Raw genomic sequence first — 19,750 nt, 5'->3', positions numbered from 1 at the left:
ATTTTGCTGTACTGTAACAAATTTAGAAAGAGCTGTCATTGCTTCTTAGGAACAGAGAAAAATAATAATAAAGATAAATTTACTGTTCTGGAAACTTACTAAATGACTGGTCAAATAATAGGAAGTGGAAATTCTTGAGAGCATTAGCTCGTTACACATTACTAGTGGGGATGAGAAATAAAAATATAAGAAAAGAATTTAACATGTTTATTCTGAATGAGGAAATAGTGAAATACAGGAGCAAATGGGAAGACCACATGACGAAAAAACAGAAAACCTAAATACCAAAGTCAGTGTTGAAGAATAAGCTGAGGCCTCTTGGGGGGGGGGGGGGGGGGTCACAGCATTAGATGTCATTTAAGTTTTGTAAATCCTGGTGATATTAAGCCTAATGGCACATCCTCGGTGCTGTTTCAGAGGAGTAGGTTTTGTGCAGGCATTACCTTTATTGATGACCTATGACATAGTTAATTATACATTACATATTGAAACAGGGTAAACAAAAAACATAATTTTTTGTTATGATTTGTTAGAGTAGCTAATGTGTAGTTGCGACCTCATTCCCTGCTGGTAGATGACCCTTCTGGCAGTGTTCATTCACTCGCCTTTGATCCTTCTATAAGCTATCTGTACGGGGCCAGAGAAACACGTCACTTGTTAGATTGCATACAATTGGCTATACCGTAATTGTGAGATTGCAGCAGCTACTGGCACATGTGCTCATAGGTGATAGCTCCGAAGTATGTTTTGTACATGTAGGTTACAGTTACCGAGTATACGAGGTGTGTGGGAAAAGTAGTGAGACTGACAACACTAAATGATCTGGCCGTGCTGTGTTGCCCTTCTCATGTAGACTGCTGTGTTCATCCTTCCCACATGCTGCTTCCAAATTTCAGCTCTGTTCAGCCATCACATGATTTTTTAGGAGTTCCATCAGTGAAATTGTTTCTCTTGTATGTTATAAAAATTGAACAGTGGAATTTAGAATGACGTTATGCCATCAAGTTTTTTGTTAAACTTGAATCCATGAGTGTAACTTTCTAAAAGCTGGAACAGGCGTACAGGAAACATTCCTTATCAAGAGCACAAATTTTTTGCCAGCACAAATTATTTTTGGATTGTCGAAAACACATTGAAGATGAACCTTGCTCAGGGTAAGCTTCATCTTCAAAAACTGATGTTTACATCAAACTTGTACTTGCTCTTGTGAGATGAGACAGACATTTAACAATAAGGATGTTGGCTGACCTATTAAACACTTTCATCATATATTAAGTTTAAACCAAAGTTTTGCGCATGTAAAAGGTGCCAAAATTGTGCCAAAAAACCTCACAACTGAGCAGAAGGAGGTCAAAGAAATGTGAATGTTGATCTTCTCGAGAGGATGACCACAAATGGTTCAGTCGTGTGATCACAGGTGATGAATCCTGGATTTTTGAGTGCGATCCTGAAACAAAGTGGCAAAGTGGGGACTAGCACACTGAGACTGGCCGAATCAAAGATCAAAACATGTGGATTTGCTGTTTTGATAGCAGGGGTATTGTACATGAAGAATTTGTTCCTCCAAAACTTGTTGTCAACCAAGTATTTTACAAAGATGTCCCTGAAAGGCTTATGAAAAGGGTGAATTGAGTGAGACCAGACATTGCAGATAAGTGGATGCTGCATCATGACAATGCCCAAGCTACACAGCTACTTCTATCAAGGAATTTTTGACCTCAAAAGACATTCCTGTTGTTCCACAGCCCTGCTATTCACCTGATGTGAGTACTTGTGGCTTTTTTTTCTTTTCATGAAATTGAAAAATGTCTTAAAAAATGCCTGGAGAACATTCAAAAAATGTGACTGATATGTTAAAGCCCCTGCTAGTTGAAGCCTTTCTGCTACAAAGACAGGAAACAAGGACTCTGCTGGTATATAGCTGCCAAATGGGACAGTTTGTTGCTTGAAAGAAATTAAAACTTGGGTAGGAAAAAAATCAGTCTCATTACTTTTCTCAACAAGTTGTACAAGCTGTCACATAATAGTGTACACATGTGTAAAGCAAAGAATATATTTCTGCCAATGAAGAAAACTACAGAGAAAAAGCATTTGATAATATAAAACTGTGAAATAAATAACGTGAAGTTAATGACCGTGGAGACAAGAAGTCTGTCAGAAGTGTTACCATAATAAGCTGCATATAAAACGTCGTTTAATAATGTAAAGCTGAACGTAACAAAAAAACATGCTATCAACTTTCTTAGGGGGGGGGGGGGGGGAATCTGCATACTCTGCTTGTATATTGAAGGAATTAATTCTGGATGCATTTAGACTCGCTAATTTATGATGTCAGTGGCGCAATCCCATCTAGTTTCCCATCATCACGATCATGCAAATCGGTGCCAAAACTCTCGTCACCATCATATGAAATCATTGACTGTTCATTCTCATTTATAATTCTGTCTATGGTCTGTGCTTCGCTGATAAGCTTACAAATGTAGTCTACTTTCTTCCTCCATGAGGTAGCTTCTACAGTAGCAAGATCTCCACTTAATATCCTTTCTATTTTTATTTTAGTACAAGACTGTTACAGTAAAAGACTTGTTATTATTTCTAGTTTAGGTCTTAACATCACCCCACACCAATTAAATTGGTTTGAAATGGGAGTGAGGAGGTGACAACTTCATTTACAACATACATAGGCATCACAAACTTATTTTGCTTCACAAGTAAATATAACAGCGTCTTGGTTAAACTCGTATCCACAGCATTGTTTCTCATTAGCAACCACTGCACCATATTTTCTTTGCAGTCGGTAGTTCTTGTGAGTTTTGTCTAATTTCACTGAAAGGTAAAGTGCATTATTCATTACAAACACAATTGTAACACTGAACTGGAGCAACATATTTTTAAACCACTGCAGATATCTTGAGTGGTCCATATTCTCATGGTAGTCAAGGTTTTCTCCATTGAAAAACTAAAACGCCCTTCATGCACAAAACTGTTCGTAGAACCTGCATGGGCCACAATTATTGCGGTTGCTCTTCCCGTTGGCTGATGACTGCTGTGATTCGGAATATCATCTGTCCGTCATTTATCAACTGTTCCTGCAGTATTGACCCAGGATTCATCTAACCATATAATCGAATGGATATCGTTTCTCATACTTTTACGCTAGAAGATAGTACGAGCTGCAACAAAATGAGATTTTTTTGAGCAACAGTTTTGTCGTTCTAACTTTTCCAAGTGGGCACCCATACTTTTAACACCATTTTAAGTGATCTTTTCCCCACTGAGAAAAATTCTCATTGTTTTAAAGCAATTAGCAACTTTGCTATTATTTGCTATTTTTTTCCTACTATAATATCCGATGAACTGCATGGTTTGGAATGAATCTAGATATGTAACTGGAAAATACTGCCTTTTTCTTTCTTTCCAGGGATATTTAAAAATACACTGTTTTCTGCACATGTGCCTTGTGCCACGCAGTTTAATAGCCTTGGAGTTCTTTAGGTACATTGTAAATCTTGACCTCCAGGTATTAAAGGATGCCTGTGAACAGAAAAATTTTTTTTCTTGCTCATAAAACTTGCACATCCTTTATAGCAATTCTAACTATTTAATGGCGTTCAATGACGTGACTTATTATCACTGGGCGGATGATGTCTTTTGATAAACATTTTTGATAAACAAAAACTGTATCACGGTACAACTACACAGAAGCAGACTGACCTACACTAACACACGATGTTTACATAGAAGCTGGCTACATGCTAGCTGCGAAATCGGGAACAGCTTATGTTGTTGTGCTGTAATTGGTTCCTCATTTGTTCGTCAACCCCACTGCTAACTTAAGGCATTTCTGAAGGGAACTCAGAGTGCCCTGTTTCAGCAGGCTATGTATACTATAAAACTAACCATCAAAACTATCTTTCACCTAACATTACAGAAAAACACTAATAATAATAATATAATTATAATAATAATAATAGCTTATAAGAATAAAAGATGAGAGGAAATAAAAAGCTAATACACAAGAGAAGAAGGAAAGAAAGAATTGGTCATTATTACACAAATATGTGGAGACAGCAACAAGTACTGTAGTTTTCTGAGTTGTGTGTGTGTTAGTCTTACTAAATAAGATAAACTATTATAAAACAAATGGGTCTGTCTTAAGTAACAGTAATGGCTACAGTACTACGTCCAGTTTCCTTTTCATTTTAGATTTCAGAGCTTTGTGGATACGAAAACTTTTTGATGCTACTGGAGTTTTTCCCATCACCGTCTGATGATCCAGTCTCCCTCACAGACTCAATTTTGAATCAGGAGACAACTCTGCTTTTCGAAGGGTGAAGATATACTAAACATTTTTCCTTCATTCTTATCCTGGTACTGAGTCATTCCCCTCCTCCTTGGAACATGGCACCACACTGTACATGCATGCATGCATGCATGCATGCATTAAAGCCACCTAGACTCAACAGATACATCTCAGACAAAATTCTCACACACCGTGAGGGAAGGGGCCACTGTGCTCAGAGGAAGGAAATCCTTTCTGGTTAGGAGGCTGAACCTCCAATTCAGGGCTGCCAACCAACCAATTCACTTTTTGCCTCTAAAGACCTTTGTATGAGAGCTAGGCAGTCTATTCTCTTTTCTGTATGTTGCTCGGTCAATGGCCTTGCCGCAGTGGTAACACCGGTTCCCTCAGCCCTTGTAAGACAAACTGAGGAGCTACTTGATTGAGAAGTAGCAGCTCTGGTCTTGGAAACTGACATACAGCCAGGAGAGTGGCGTGCTGACCACATGCCCCTCCATGTCCGCATCCAGTGACGCCTGTGGGCTGAGGATGACACAGCGGCCGGTCGGTACCGTTGGGACGTTCAAGGCCTGTTGAGGCAGAATTTAGTTTTAGTATGTTGCTCAGTGTCCCTCTGCTATGTTTGTTCCAGTGTTGGATTTAAGACATACACAGACTCTGTCTTAATTTCTGTGGATAGACAGAAATAACATTTTCTTCACATATGAAGTTCTCTAACAAGTACTACAGCATAATGTCATGAATATATAATGCTGTCAAAACTGGGCTAAGTATGAAACTAATTATGCTGCAGTAAACAACATACTCAAGTAACATGTTATCATTCAATGTCTTCTTGCCCATAATATCTTGGCAACAAAGGAAATGGGGTCTAGAAGAGAAGTTTTAGGGTAGAGTACATGGTGTGTGTGTGTGTGTGTGTGTGTGTGTGTGTGTGTGTGTTAGTCTCATTAAATAAGATAAACTGTTATAAAACAAGTGGGTCTGCACAACATGTGATGAAAATCATGATTTTGAGTTCCACCCTGGTAAACTGATTTTGAATTGTGATTCTTTTCGAGTAAGTATCTGCGGCATTGACAATTTCTCTTGCAGTACTTTCTTCTTCTTTAGGGCCAGCAGCAAAACATATGTCTGATAGTGATGTGATTATTACAGCAGATGCACCAAGTAACTGTTTATAATCAGCAATCTTTATTCATGACAGACTATTTCAGCTTTATTGCCATTTTCAGGTACCTGTGATTACAATATTGGTGAGAACATGTGAATATGAATGTCATTTATGTTAAAGTAGCTGTATTGTACTCACATCTAGATTGATGTGATGTCCATATTACATCTTACTGGAATGTCTTACAACTGTCACTGTTTTAATAAAATGGTAAATGATGTCAATATGTTGAAAATAAAATGTTAATTACGATGTGACAGTTGTTTGACAGTTCCACTCTTACGGAGCTATATGTTTAGAAAGATTATGCAGATGAACGGCAATATAAAAAATTAAGTTTTGTTAAGATTGTCTTTGGGTGTTGTATATGTTACTTCAGATTTATCCATTTTCGTGTTCTAAAAGTTCAATCAAGTTTTTGAGGTAGTACTTGTGTCTAAATTCTGTATGTTCATTTAATATTTGATATTTTCTCGTGTACTCAGAGTGTATTTTCGATTGTATCAGCTGTGTGATTTTGATTTTTCAAGTGTAGAAAGAAGCTTGACTGATTATGATTGCTCTCTCTCTAATGTGTTTTTTATATCTTATGTTAAAATCTCTTCCTGTATGATCAGTGTAAAAGCTATTACAGTTGCTACATGTGATTTTATATATGCCTGGGTTACCATATTTCGATGTTCTAGTGGTGGCGGAACATAACTTTATTGGAAGGTTTATTTTGTAGACTCTCCAACAGAATTAATGCACTTTTTAAAACCATGAATATTCAACTAGTGTTCCAAATCGGTAATGACCTGTCAATAAAATTACCTTCCGCCACCATTAGAGCATCGAAGTATGATAACTAGGCATACATAAAATCGTGTGTGGCAACTGAAACGTTAGCCAAACAGAAAGAAATTTTAACATGAGATATAAAGAGAAATTTTGATGTGAAATGTAAAGTACAGATTCGAGAAAGTGAATATAATCAGTCCAGCTTCTTTCTACACTTGGGAAATCAAAATCACACTGCTGATATGATCGAAAGTGCTCTCCGGATTTTTCACAGAATTCCAAATGGTGTTGCAGTGGACATTCTTGAAGAATTAGAATTCTATACATAAATGAGAAAATACCCACAGGAAATATTAAAATGAACATACAGAATTTAGATACAAGTGCTACCTTGAAAACTTTATTGGACTTATAGAACACGAAAATTGATAAATCAGAAGTAACATATGCAACAACCAAACAAAACTTTAGTTAATAAAATAATATCACTGTTCATTTGTGTGATCTTTGTAAACATATAGCATCTTAAAGAGTGGAACTGTCAAACTACTGTCACTCATAATTAACATTTTATTTTCAAGTTATTGATATCATTTACCTTCTTATTAAAACAGTGACAGTTATAAGACAGTGCGCTAATGATGTAATATGGATGTCACATCAGTCTAGACGTGAGTACAATACAGCTACTTTAATATAAATGATATTCACATTCATAAGTGTTCTCACCAAATTTGTGATTGCAGGTACTTGAAAAAGGTGATAAAGCTGAAACAGTTTGCCGTTGATATAGATTACTTATTATAAGCAACTATTTGGTGCATCTACTGTAATAATCTCTTTCAGTAGTTGAGCTGTTGCCTTACAACCATCTTAGAGGCGAATCAGTGACTGAGTTAAGAGCATTCAGTTGTGCCTGAGAGCATTCAGCTGTGCCTGTTCATAAGCTGGTACATTAAAACTACACAATTCAAAGATATACTGCAGAGTAAAATGTGGGCGTGTCTCTTGGATAACAGTCAGCAGAACAGTGCCATCAAAGATAAAACTTTTGCAACAAAGACAGAAACATTGCAAGTGCAGGGTCTACACTGATACAAGATAGCTGCAGATCCATGACGCTATTAGTTGGATGGTAAATCATTAAAATTTGTGGAAGGCATCAGAATCTCTGACAGCGAAAGTTCCTTTGAGAATGAAGACCCGAATTAAATTGTCTCCATAAATTATTGCGATGGAAGCCTTTGTCTTGCTTGAGATCGTAGTATCTTAACTCTGTCATAGTCCCTGGAATGGCTAGTGGAAATATAGTGTTCAGTCATCACAGTAGTTTGATGTGGGTCTCCACCCTCTTCATTTCTGCTTCCATTTGAACATTCTTAATGAATTCCAAGTCTTTGTTGTGTGCATCAAAGTGCTCTGCCGAGTTATTGTTCCCATTTTTTGCTCAGTATTTCAATGACAGACCCAGCTTTCTAGTTGAGAACTGCGAGTTTTGCTGTTATGTGTACACACTGCCACTTCATGTACACACATTGTGTAGAAAGTGGAAACAACTACTCTTCAGAACACCCAGAAGCACTTTATTAATCAGTCAGTGCCAAGGAAACCTGAGAGTTCGCATTAATTCAAGCCTTCATTTAACCACTCTGGCTCTAGAAAGTGTTTTTTAATTTTGTAATTCTAAAACAGTGATTGGTTTCACACCAATGTGGTATAAATTGTATCTACAACATTATTTTGTTGTTGTTGTTGTGGTCTTCAGTCCTGAGACTGGTTTGATGCAGCTCTCCATGCTACTCTATCCTGTGCAAGCTTCTTCATCTCCCAGTACCTACTGCAACCTACATCCTTCTGAATCTGCTTAGTGTATTGATCTCTTGGTCTCCCTCTACGATTTCTACCCTCCACGCTGCCCTCCAATGCTAAATTTGTGATCCCTTGATGCCTCAAAACATGTCCTACCAACCGATCCCTTCTTCTAGTCAAGTTGAGCCACAAACTACTCTTCTCCCCAATCCTATTCAATACCTCCTCATTAGTTACGTGATCTACCCACCTTATCTTCAGCATTCTTCTGTAGCACCACATTTCGAAAGCTTCTATTCTCTTCTTGTCCAACTGGTTATCGTCCATGTTTCACTTCCATACATGGCTACACTCCCCACATTATTTTACGCTGCCGTAAAGCATCTCCCTGTTGTTCACGCCACTGATAAATTGAAATGTACTAGAAGCATTTGTTGAATTGATAAAAATAGGGTTTTAATTTTATCAGTGACACAAAGGATGGGGAGAAGCTTCAGGTCAGCATAAAATAATATTGTGGACATAATTTATATTACCCGAAGTTGCAACTAAATTGGTGTGAAACCGGTCATGGCTTCAATACAAAACATTCTACAGCCAGAGCAATGTGTTCTTCCTTCTTACAAAAATGTGGACATTTGGCCGAGTTTGCCTGCAAATCAAAATACTCATAATATGTACAGAATTAAACTCTTGGTTTACCTCTATAATTTTTTATCGCCCACACTTCCCACCATTACCAGATTAACTATTTCTCTATGCCTCGGAGTGTATACTTTCAGCCTAGCCTTCTTTTTGGGCAAATTGTGCCATAAAATTCTTTTCTACCCAATTTGATTAAGTAGTTTTCCATTAGTTATCTGATCTAGCCATCTAATTTGAATCATTCTTCTACAGTACCACATTTCAAAAGCCTCTGTTCTCTTCTTATCTGCATTGTTTATCATCCAATTTTCACTTCTGTAGAAAGCTACACTCAAAACACACAGTTGTAGAGATGATTTCCTAACAGTTAAATTTATATAGCTTTACGAAAGAGATTTTCTTGCTATTGCCAGTCTGCATTTTATGTCCTCTTTACTTCTGCCACTCTCATTTTCAGCCAAAATAGCAAAACTCATCACTCATATTAATGTCTCATTTCCTAATCCAGAGAGATGGAAAAAGGAATGCATTTTGGGAGGCAATAGTTAGCACATTGTGAGGTAGATATGTAACTGTGTGAGTTATTATGCAGTGACACTTCATGTTGGCGACTCTACTGCGCTGCAAGGGATACAGACGTCTGTGAAACTTTTATTAAGTAAGGCCGCGTGCTCTACCAACATGCTGCATGGAGGACAAACATTATAGCACTACTGATCTCTGGATAACACTCGTTGTTAAGATTGTGTAGTAGTGAATTGCCCTTAATGGTTTTTGGGACAAACTAAGCGACCACCTGAAATAAGATTGACAGGAATGGTGCTGACGTACATACATTAGAAGGCATGTCAGATTTAGTTGTGTTTTCTAACAAGTGTGTAAAGCCCTCTCCATTGCATTCAGGTTAACTGTCAGTAAATATTATTCACACATTCTTTGAAGGAACGTACCTGGTGTCCAGACTGAGGAGGGCTAGCTAGCTGACTCGAAGGTGCTCAACCAGCACACTGACAGTTTTCCTGCATTGCCATCGTAGCCTGTCACATTTGGTAGACAGCACCAGGTTTAGCATATCATCTGAATTTACACCCAAAATATGACATGAACAGCTATATTAATGAGACAGACACAAAACGAAACGTGGCAGTGCAAACATAGTACAGAGTGGCAATAACAAGTCAGCGTGTATTGTGTTGTGTGCTTGACTACAGTTCTTAGCAACCCAAAACAAGTGAATGTTGGTCCAGAATTGTTTGTCATCTTGTGACTTGTTGATTCTGTTACTACTGTCAGCTATCTCGCCAAGTGTCTCCCTGGAGAGGGCGATTAATAGTTGCCATCCCTTCCCTCCATATCTATCAGACTGAGTTGACTTCTGTGTTTCACTTTCATTTTTATTTAGATTAAAATGAATGAAGAGAGATAGTAAAACCTACTGCTCTAAAGCCCTCATTGTGTGACCAGTTTGCGTTTAATTATTGTAATTTTTAATTAATGTAGAATGTACTAAACAAATTTTTGTAGCTACTGTGTTGAGAGTTGTCCCAATTTTATTTTTTAGCTGGGAAGCACACTGGTAAAGAGAAGAATCCCTTCAAGAAAACACCATCTGGAGGTAATTTATGATTTCATTGTATAAAGGTATAGGGGTCATATTGCCTATATTAATTGTTTAAGCTAGTCAAGTGGTACAATACCTGGATGCCATTTTATGTAATAAATGGTAATTTTCATGTCATAAAACTGATTTCACATTTCATAGAGCTTACTACTATACTTATTTTATTATGAACTGTGATAGCTGATAGCTCTTATTTACACTTGCAATGGTTTAATCCTGCACAGTTTGTTGGCTGTGTAATTGTTTAGGTACTAATGAAGAGTATATTTTGTAGGAGAAATTTTTGAAGGTTGTATTTTAAATACTTTAACTTTCTTGGAACTGTGATTTGTGTATTCAGCATCACATTTTGTTGCTTTACATTTCGTAAATTTGATGCGCGGTATCCCTGTGACACGGTGTAACGATATTGACAGTGAACTTTAGTCTTTCATTGACACATCTCGTTTAACAGCTGCCGTTTGCAATAGATGAGTAACTATATTGTAGCAACTACTAACCTGCACACTGCAGGTAAAGTGCATGAAAGGTTATGTGTTCTCTTGATAATAATTTATCAGTGACTGAAGAACTATGTTCCCACTAGGCACAGACATACTCTCTCAGTATATTCTACTTAAGTGCTACATTTGTATAAAGGTTTTGTTATTTTTCATTGTTTTGTAAAAATTAGTGTGCTCAGACTTTTTTTCATTTCATATGGGTTTTGAAGTGAGTTCTGTGACTTGCCATTGCTCTACCACTGTTGTGATAGGCCTATTTCAAAGGTTCCTCTTTGTAGTATTTGTACCATATTTTTACTTGTGCTGACATATTCAATGGGAGTTTCACGAGCTGCCATTGAGCAGTAACTTTATCTTATATGCTACAGTTACTGATGAGATCAAAATGATGTGTGTACATTATTTGGTGGACTGTAAGCCTTGTATGAGGATTATTTGACTTGTATCTACTTACAAGCCTTGTGCATGACAATGAAAATAATGATAATAAAATTAAATCATTTCTATTTGTATTACTGGTCTGGATGATTTGTTCCTGTGGTATATTGTGAGTCAGTGCTTCCATACATACATTTGTATTTTTTTTAATATCTTGGTTATATAGCACAGCAGTCTAAATTTGTTGTCACATGGTCTCTGTCACATGAAAGAAATTGTTTAAGTAACAACAGCTGTTGTAAAAGTAAATACGATAAGCACTGCATATAATGAAGACTGTAAGTGATGCAGTTGGTATTAAAACAGTGGGTAGCTTATGATGAGAGCCATGTTTTATTTTTAAATTACTTTATGAGGATAGGTTGTTATGTGACCTGCATACCTGATGAATACAACACGTTTACCCAATTCACAAATGCTCTGATAACAAGTGTGAATGATGTGCTGAATAATTGAAAATACAAATGTTAGTGGTTTAGAAATGGTTTTAGGGGTGTTACCTTAAACACACTTTGCTGTTGCAGAAGTTACTATGTTTGAGTTTGGTCAACCATCTGTATTAACAGTTACCATTTACATTTTTAGCACTAAAGCTGTGTAGTTAACCATATATTTGTGATTCAAATGCCACCATACCAAGTACTACACCTTTAGTAAGTACACGCCATTTCACTCCTAACTGCTACGTATGTAGGTAGATTGTTTATCAAGTTTCATATTTCAATAGAAAGCCAGAAAAAATAAGGAGATTACATTAAAGCTGCATGTGATGTGCTAAGTAAGTTAGCAGCTAATACTGCTAGTCCATTAAGCTTTTAAAAATTAAAATGTTCTTCCTGTGTAAATCTGGATGATTTTGACCATTTCTCAATTGCGAGAAAGTTATGTTTTTTTTTTTTTTTCCCACTGTGATTAATTCTATAATTTTTTGTATTTTGTGTGTTTGTAAATTAGATGTAGCTAATTTCTAGTGAAATATTTGTCAAAGTTGTTTTCTCTCTCTCTCTCTCTCTCTCTCTCTCTCTTTTTATTAGGCTTATCTTTGCCAATACTGATGCTTTGGAGGTGTCACAAAAACGTATTTTGTCCTCCATCACTTCATTAAAATTTCAGGTTCTCTCTGCATTTCCTCTTAAGAAACAAAACTACTTAATATGTGCAGTAAACATTAGCTCTATTCATATTTGTGCCACATCTTAAATTGAGGAAGATTCAGCAGTGATAATACATTATATACTAAAAGTAATAAGATTATTGTTACTGTCACAGAAATTTTGTTTTGTGGAACTGTAGAATTTCTCTTAAATTGCATCAGTGGGTCTCTGATTTTTCAATGGGAATGGACCAAACAGGGAGAAAGTGCTCAAGAAATCAATCTATTTGGAATTGGTATGTGAGTTAAAAACTTTAAGTGCTGCAAACAGGCAAATAAGAGAAATCTGAATGGTTAGTTTGTAAGTGACCCTCCAGATATTTGTTATTGAAATGTAAAGTGTTTGCATTTAGAGTTTGTGTATTACATATCCAACATTGTCTGGTAGTAAATGGCAAAAAACAGTATGACAATAATAATAATATGGAAAGGATAAATCCCACATAGACGAGACTTTGAGTTGTAGACAGGCACAGTGAAGAAGATGGCAAAAATATTAAGTTTTTGGACAAAGTCCTTCTTCCAAAATAGAAAACGCACAGCAATTTTTTTACATTTTCATGTACACAGAAGCACAGCTCAGACATACATGGCCACTGCCTTCAGCTCGTGATTCAGATTCCAGTGCCCACAGACAGTGGCTCTGTGTGTTTGTGTGTGTGTGTGTGTGTGTGTGTGTGTGTGTGTGTGAGAGAGAGAGAGAGAGAGAGAGAGAGTAAATGAAAATAATGTGTGTGTGTTTTATATTTTGGAAGGAGGTCTTTGTCCATAAGTTTGATATTTTAGCAGTCTTTTTCATTGTGCTAGTATGTGACGCAGTGCTGCCTCCGTGTGATAAGTAGCAATCTATCCTTCCCATACTGTTATTTCATCCAGGACTTACCACTATTTAAAAAAAATGACAGATTTTCTTGTCAGTAAGGAAGTAATTCTTAGATTATGAAGCCTGAACTCTGTAAAATAAAAAAAAGTGGAGGTATACTCCCCAAATCTGCTTATGTTATCATTGGGACTTTTGATAAAAGCTTTTTAATAATATACTCTTGTACCTGTTACTTAAAATTTGTTTTTCATGTGTGCCATTGAAGTTTCTAAAAGGTTCGTTTTTATTGAAGAAAAGTAAATTCAACAGAGTCAGTAAGTCGCAAATGCTTGTGTGTAACTCTGCTAGGGGGTATCAGTTGCCGTTTGTGAAGGGAAACACACATACATCCCAGTCTGTTACTTAGTGAATTTCCACATCATGTCTTGCCACGTTTTTCCAATTGTTGTGAGCTTGGTTTTTTGTAGTAGTATTATTTTGTTTTATACTCCATATCATAATGCATTTTTAGAAAGAAGAAAGTGATTGTGCATAATGTGAACTCCTGCAGCTGTTGGCATTACTAACTGACCATGTTTGGAAAATTTTGACTAACTTACAAGAATTAAGAAAAGAAATCAGTTCATTAGGCTCTTTAAATTGTTATTTTTCTGTTGGTGAGTATGTCTTTGCTCTTTTCTACCTAGATCTTCCTTTTTTTGTATCAAGACATTGTTTATCACTCTTTTTTTTTATCTGCCCAACCCAAATTCTTCCGTATTGTCAGGGCAGAATCAGTAAGAATATGTGAGAATTTACTTAAACCTGAACACTGTTATATCATTAAACATCTTACGTAATGAAATTTGACTAGGAATAAATGCAGTAATGTTTGAAACATAATTTGTGGGTAAAAGCATTGATGCTGCTCACATCAGTGCATTGAGTATATTTTTAATTATATTACTTTTATAGCAGAAAAACTGTTTTTCAGTCTAAAATAGAAATGTTGTGAATCAGTATGGCTGATTTTGTATTAAGCTGATCGTGGGGGTAATTTTTGTAGTAATTTATCTTTTATTTAATTCTGATACCTGTATATTTATGTTTGTTGCTGACAACAGATACACACATTGTGCTGTATAAGGCAAGAGGGTTCCAATAAGTGCATATATTTATTTTTGTAATTATTATGGCTTCCTTTTTTCATAGTGCAAGTAATACATTGATGCATAGTTATTAAATTTGTGATAATTGACCAACATAAAATGTGAATTGTAATGTTTCACCTGTACATATGAAGGTGACAGCAGCCTGTGTAACATTTAGTAATGTTTAAGGGCATGATAGGTCTGTTACTACCAGGCAGAGTATTTCTGCACTTCATGGGTGAGAAAAATATAACTTCTAGAAGGTGCAGAACGTTAGTAAAAGAGTATAATTAATTGTTAAATGAAGTGGAGATGACCGCTCACCATATAATGGAAGCTCTGAATAATAGGTGGGCTCATAAAAAAACAGTTAAACTGGATATTTTTTGTGCTCTGAAGAAAAATGTATATTTCTAAGCTGAGATGGAGTGTTCCAGTTCTTGTCGACACACCAATCCACTGCTCAATGGCTGTACTATGTGGTAAGTGGTTATCTTGACTCATTTCCATGTTTCTATTACTCTGAAGTTTTTCCAGTATTATTATTTTACTGGAGTATTATTTCTGTTGCTGACACAATGTTAGATATTCATTATTGCCCACACATCTTAGTAAAGAAATTTGTCCATTTGTAGTTGCATATATAGGTGGCTAAACCAGTAACATTGCTGTGTATAAACAGCTGGAGGTGTCTCAGATATGTCATTTATATTACATTCTTCCAGGGATTAAAATCAAAATTTCTTTTAGTTAAAGGTATGCATTCATTGTGATTTCATTTCACATTGTTACCATTGGAATCCACAGAAAAGGAATTTAATTATCTCAGTGTACAGAAAAATTTTATCAGGTGACTTATTTGAGACAATACACCTAGTTTTATATATTACATGAAAATGTTCAAATAGAACAAATGTAAATGCATTAAATCACTTTCTCCAAAAGATTAAATTTTCAAAAAGAATTGATGTGATATTGAGCCAGTCTTTTGAATGGTGAAAGTTACTGGCAATGCTCTTGAGTAAAACATAGATTGGGTGGCAAAAAAGTGATCAGTGCCTAGGAGCAGAGAGTAAGGGAGTGTGTGATGGATACGTAGATTTCCTGGTTCTGTATGTCTTTATAATTTTGATATAAACTTATTAAACATTTTTAGAGTTTTTATATTTTGAAGATTTTTTAATGGGTCTTTTTTAGTGATTTTGTAAGGTTGTAGATAATTTATGAGCTGCTTTCCATGTCCTGTATTAGGATGCATAACATTATATCTTTTGCTTCTGAAAGAAATTTTATTGACAGAGTTGTACAACTCAAAACCTTTGTGTTATGTTTTGTAATTTATTGCCAGATTTAGTGTTGGATTTACAGTCATATGAACACAAATTAAGTACATTAAATTTTCCAATCTTAATGTATCAGACAAATTAAAGAAATTCACTTGTCATAATTACATGTTCACCAGGTCGTATTCAGAATGAATATTATGTTGTAAAAGACGTAATTTCTAGAACAATTACATATATATGATTAAAACATGTATGTAGTGACAGTAGTAATTGACAGCTTATGTTTATATGAGAAGCCTTTGGTAGAGAATTTTACTAATAAATTTAACAGTTGCATTTATTAATGATGCCTTTCTTCTGTTGATTAATATGTATCCAACTACTGAAATTTCGATACATGAATATCCCCAGTGGGATTTTCTTCAAATTCCAACTTGAAATGTAGTGTTGCATATAATCTCAGATAGGTTTTCTGTATTTCCTTGTGATTCATTTATTCCAATGTGAGAAATTTCCATGCATATAACAGAATGGTGTGGCACAACAGGAGAAGTTCATGCCTGTTAAGCAATAATGACCAGATTTTGCCAGTATACGGTACACCACCTCAAAGTACAACAGGCCACCATTTCCATCATACTACCTCTCCCCTTTTTTGTGTTTAGACAGACAGCCTTGGGAGTATTTTGTGATTAATGTCCCTGCACTGATTATTTTCACTCTCCTGTTTATTTCTTGTGGGCAAATGTATTAGCTTGCATCAGGTAACTCAGTGAAAACAGGTTTATTACCTTAATCCTGCAAATTATTTTGCAACATAACTTCACTAATATGAAAAAGGGCACTGAAGTCTTGTTCTCTTGTTTACCTGAAACATAGGGCAAAATCCCACTCTCAGAAACCTGTCAATTCTAATGCTGTTTGCAGCAAGTTAGGACAAAAAGAAAACGATTATTTCCTTTTAGTTCTAAATGTGTATGCTTGTAGGCAAATGGTGTGTTTTCTTCTTAAAAAGACTTGCAAATTATTTGTGAACCCTTGTTGCATTTATACTGGCTACCCTTAGGAAAACTTGTGAAAGTGCTACCAGGTGTCTTATGTTGATAAATTTGATCATTCATGTCCATTAGGCCAGCTGTATTAATTCATTTACATTCCACTGCAATAATTCAGTGTTGTTTACCAGACATTTTCATTTCCTGTGGTAAATTTTCTCTGCTACATCTACAGACGTGAACAGTGGAACTTCTTTGAAAGAATATATGATTGCAGTAATTATTTGTGCTAAAAAGGAATGAATAAGAATAGCGTTGCATTGGCTGAAGTATACATTATGGAAGGTTGAATATTAGGATAATGAACTTGTCTGATTCGTGGATAGTGAATAGCCCAATGAAATAATTTTCTTTCTCTCTCTGTTTTTATATGCACTCAAATGCAAGACAAATGTTAACAAGGTTTGGAAAATGATTATTGTAAAAAGAATGGTGGTAATAACTATCTAAAATATTTTGGCAATAATAAACCCATGTGTGGATTGTTTGGCATTAGGCTCAGCAGTACTATGTATGTTGCAGTAATAAATTACTATTTGTCATTGTAGTACTACACTTGTGTACTGATACCAGAGACATAAAAATGGGTAAATAGAAGACAATAAAGTGTCATGTTAATTTGAAGCTTGTGAATCCTGAGATATCTTGTATGCTATAGACAAAGATCCTTTGATAATGAATACAAATTGTACAAAAGATTCTTATACCTTTTGGATTATAGTATATCCATTTTAAACTTTTTAATGTTAGCTGTTTTGGAGAGTCTGCTATCGTTATTTCCAGTCTTTTGAACCCTTCGTGATTTTATCTCCTGAATTTAATTTAGTAAAAGCAGAAAGTACAAAAACAATTCTTAAGGTACATTATAAGGTTTCAGAATTGAATCAGTTTGAAATGGAAATTCTTTAACCAATTTATTGTAGATAAAGTGTTGAAGGGCAATAGTTGTAGTAGTGGTATATGTATACATGACTGATATATTAGTTGTATGCACAAAATATGTAAAACTTTAGTTTTATTCCTTTAAGTATGCCAGGATGCAGTGTTTGTTCTTCATTACCTAAACTGGAACGTCCCTGATCAGACTGTCTGTGCTATATTACCAGCTGTTAACTCTGTTATTTTTCTGTCTGTTTGACTAACATAGTTCCAGTCAAAGATGCTTATCTTTCTCTCTAACTGACATGTAATCTTTCTCTTCATCAGATGTGCTATGTATTAAAGCAATTGCAATAAACAGCAATGCTCTAAAACTAAAATTTGTTTACTTTCTTCTATTACACTAATCTGATTAGGGGTGTTCCAGATAAAGGTGGTGGGATAACATTAATATTTTTTAAAAAGTTGTTGTACTAGTATTAGAAAGTGCAGTGTGACAAAGAGGTGAAATTTAAATGTCCACCTTATTTTGAAACAGCCCTAGTCAGAATATGCTCGAAACATTATTGTGACTGGAGAATGCCTATCTTGTTTTTGTCTTTTTTTTAAATTTTGGTTTATTGTTTTTTCCCCTATCCACCACTCTGATGCAAGTGTGTAAATTTATAGCAAAATCATTGATAAAATAATGATGCTTCTATTGCTAATTTACTTATGAACTCTTTTTTTAAAAGAGACTTGTTGATTTTTCATACTGAATCGCTACATATAATTTCAAAGATGTGAATTCAGTAGTTGTTAGGATGGAAGTAACAAGCTGTATTGTTTGTGATTCATGATCTAATGCAGATTTTGTGGCAGAGGTACACACAAATTGCAGAAAATATGGCCCTTGTAAGCAGTGGGAGATACTGGTATGAAACAAGTTCATTTACAATATTTCTTGAGAGAAACAATTGTATAAAGAGAACAAAAGGCTAAAAAAGTGACCAAGATGAACTAGACAACAGAAAGTATAACTCAAAACCGACAGAAATCAATAAAACAGTTTACGACTCCAGAAAAAGAAAAATCAGCATGAAAAGCAAACAAAAGGAAGAGGGAGAGTAAAAATCCATCACAGTGTAGAGGAAGAATTTAGCTGTCAATAAGCACGTAAAATTATATTCTCTTCCCCCCCCCCCCCCCCCAAGGGCTGACCCCCCCCCCCCCCCCTCTCTCTCTCTCTCTCTCTCTCTCTCTCTCTCTCTCTCTCTCTCTCTCTCACACACACACACACACACACACACACACACACACACACACACTTTGGAAGAATTCATAATGAACAGATGATGTAATTGGTAGAACCAAGTATTTGGTCTTATACATACTGATGTGTGACAGCTTTACAATTTTCTATGAAACCTGTTAGAACATCTGTTGATGGTTCATTGTATGTGTACATTAGTGATTTTGATGCTGTTTGCTTGCATTGTTGTTGTTGCTGATGATGACTATTGTTTCTCCCTTCTTCAGTTTCTCCTCCATTAGCGGCATTACTTTACATGATCTACTGCATATATTAGGTTGGTGCATAAATTCGTAGCGTTTTCGTTTAGGTTTCCCAGTTGCTATGGGTTTATTTATCAACTGTTGTTTTTTGTTTGTAGTTCATGTGGATGCTGTAAAATGGAGTGCCATGTGGAGAAATTGGAACATTTCTATCATATTCTTCTGTTTGAGTTTACTAGAGGGATGACAGCAGCGGAGACAGCCAGAAGCAATTGCTCTGTGTGTGGCGATAATGCCAAATTGGACAGAGCGTGGCAAGAAAATGGTTTCCCCATTAAGGACATTAGTGACTCTACATATTCAAACCTTTAGGATTTGATCAACATCATTCAAAAGCATTAATCGACAGTGATCCACGTCAGTGTACTAGAGAACTGGCAGATGTGATGAACTGTGATCATTCCACCATCATGCAACATTTTCATGCTATGGGGAAGAGTCAAAAATCAGGTGTATGGGTATTGCACACTCTAAGGCAGAGTTACAAAAATCAGCAGGTGGCCGTATGTGTATCTCTGCCTGCTTGTCTTGAATTAATTTTTGACCAAGACAAACCTTTCCTATCCTGTATCATTACTGATGATGAGAAGTAGTATT

At 35.7% G+C, this 19,750-nt stretch overlaps 1 protein-coding gene across 1 annotated transcript in view; it reads left to right on the top strand.

Annotated features, from left to right (window-relative positions):
• Window positions 1-19,750, top strand: part of LOC126240572 (uncharacterized) — a 204,718-nt gene that overhangs the window by 136,491 nt on the left and 48,477 nt on the right. The window contains exon 14 of the mRNA XM_049947935.1: window positions 10,273-10,326. Within this exon, the coding sequence (XP_049803892.1) occupies window positions 10,273-10,326 (54 nt within the window). The remainder of the gene's footprint in view (window positions 1-10,272; window positions 10,327-19,750) is intronic.

This window comes from Schistocerca nitens, chromosome 1 (genome assembly GCF_023898315.1).
Source record: "Schistocerca nitens isolate TAMUIC-IGC-003100 chromosome 1, iqSchNite1.1, whole genome shotgun sequence".
Classification (NCBI taxonomy): Eukaryota; Metazoa; Arthropoda; class Insecta; order Orthoptera; family Acrididae; genus Schistocerca; species Schistocerca nitens.
The sequence above is the reverse complement of the archived record's forward strand: the minus strand, read 5'-3'. Positions and strand labels throughout refer to the sequence as shown.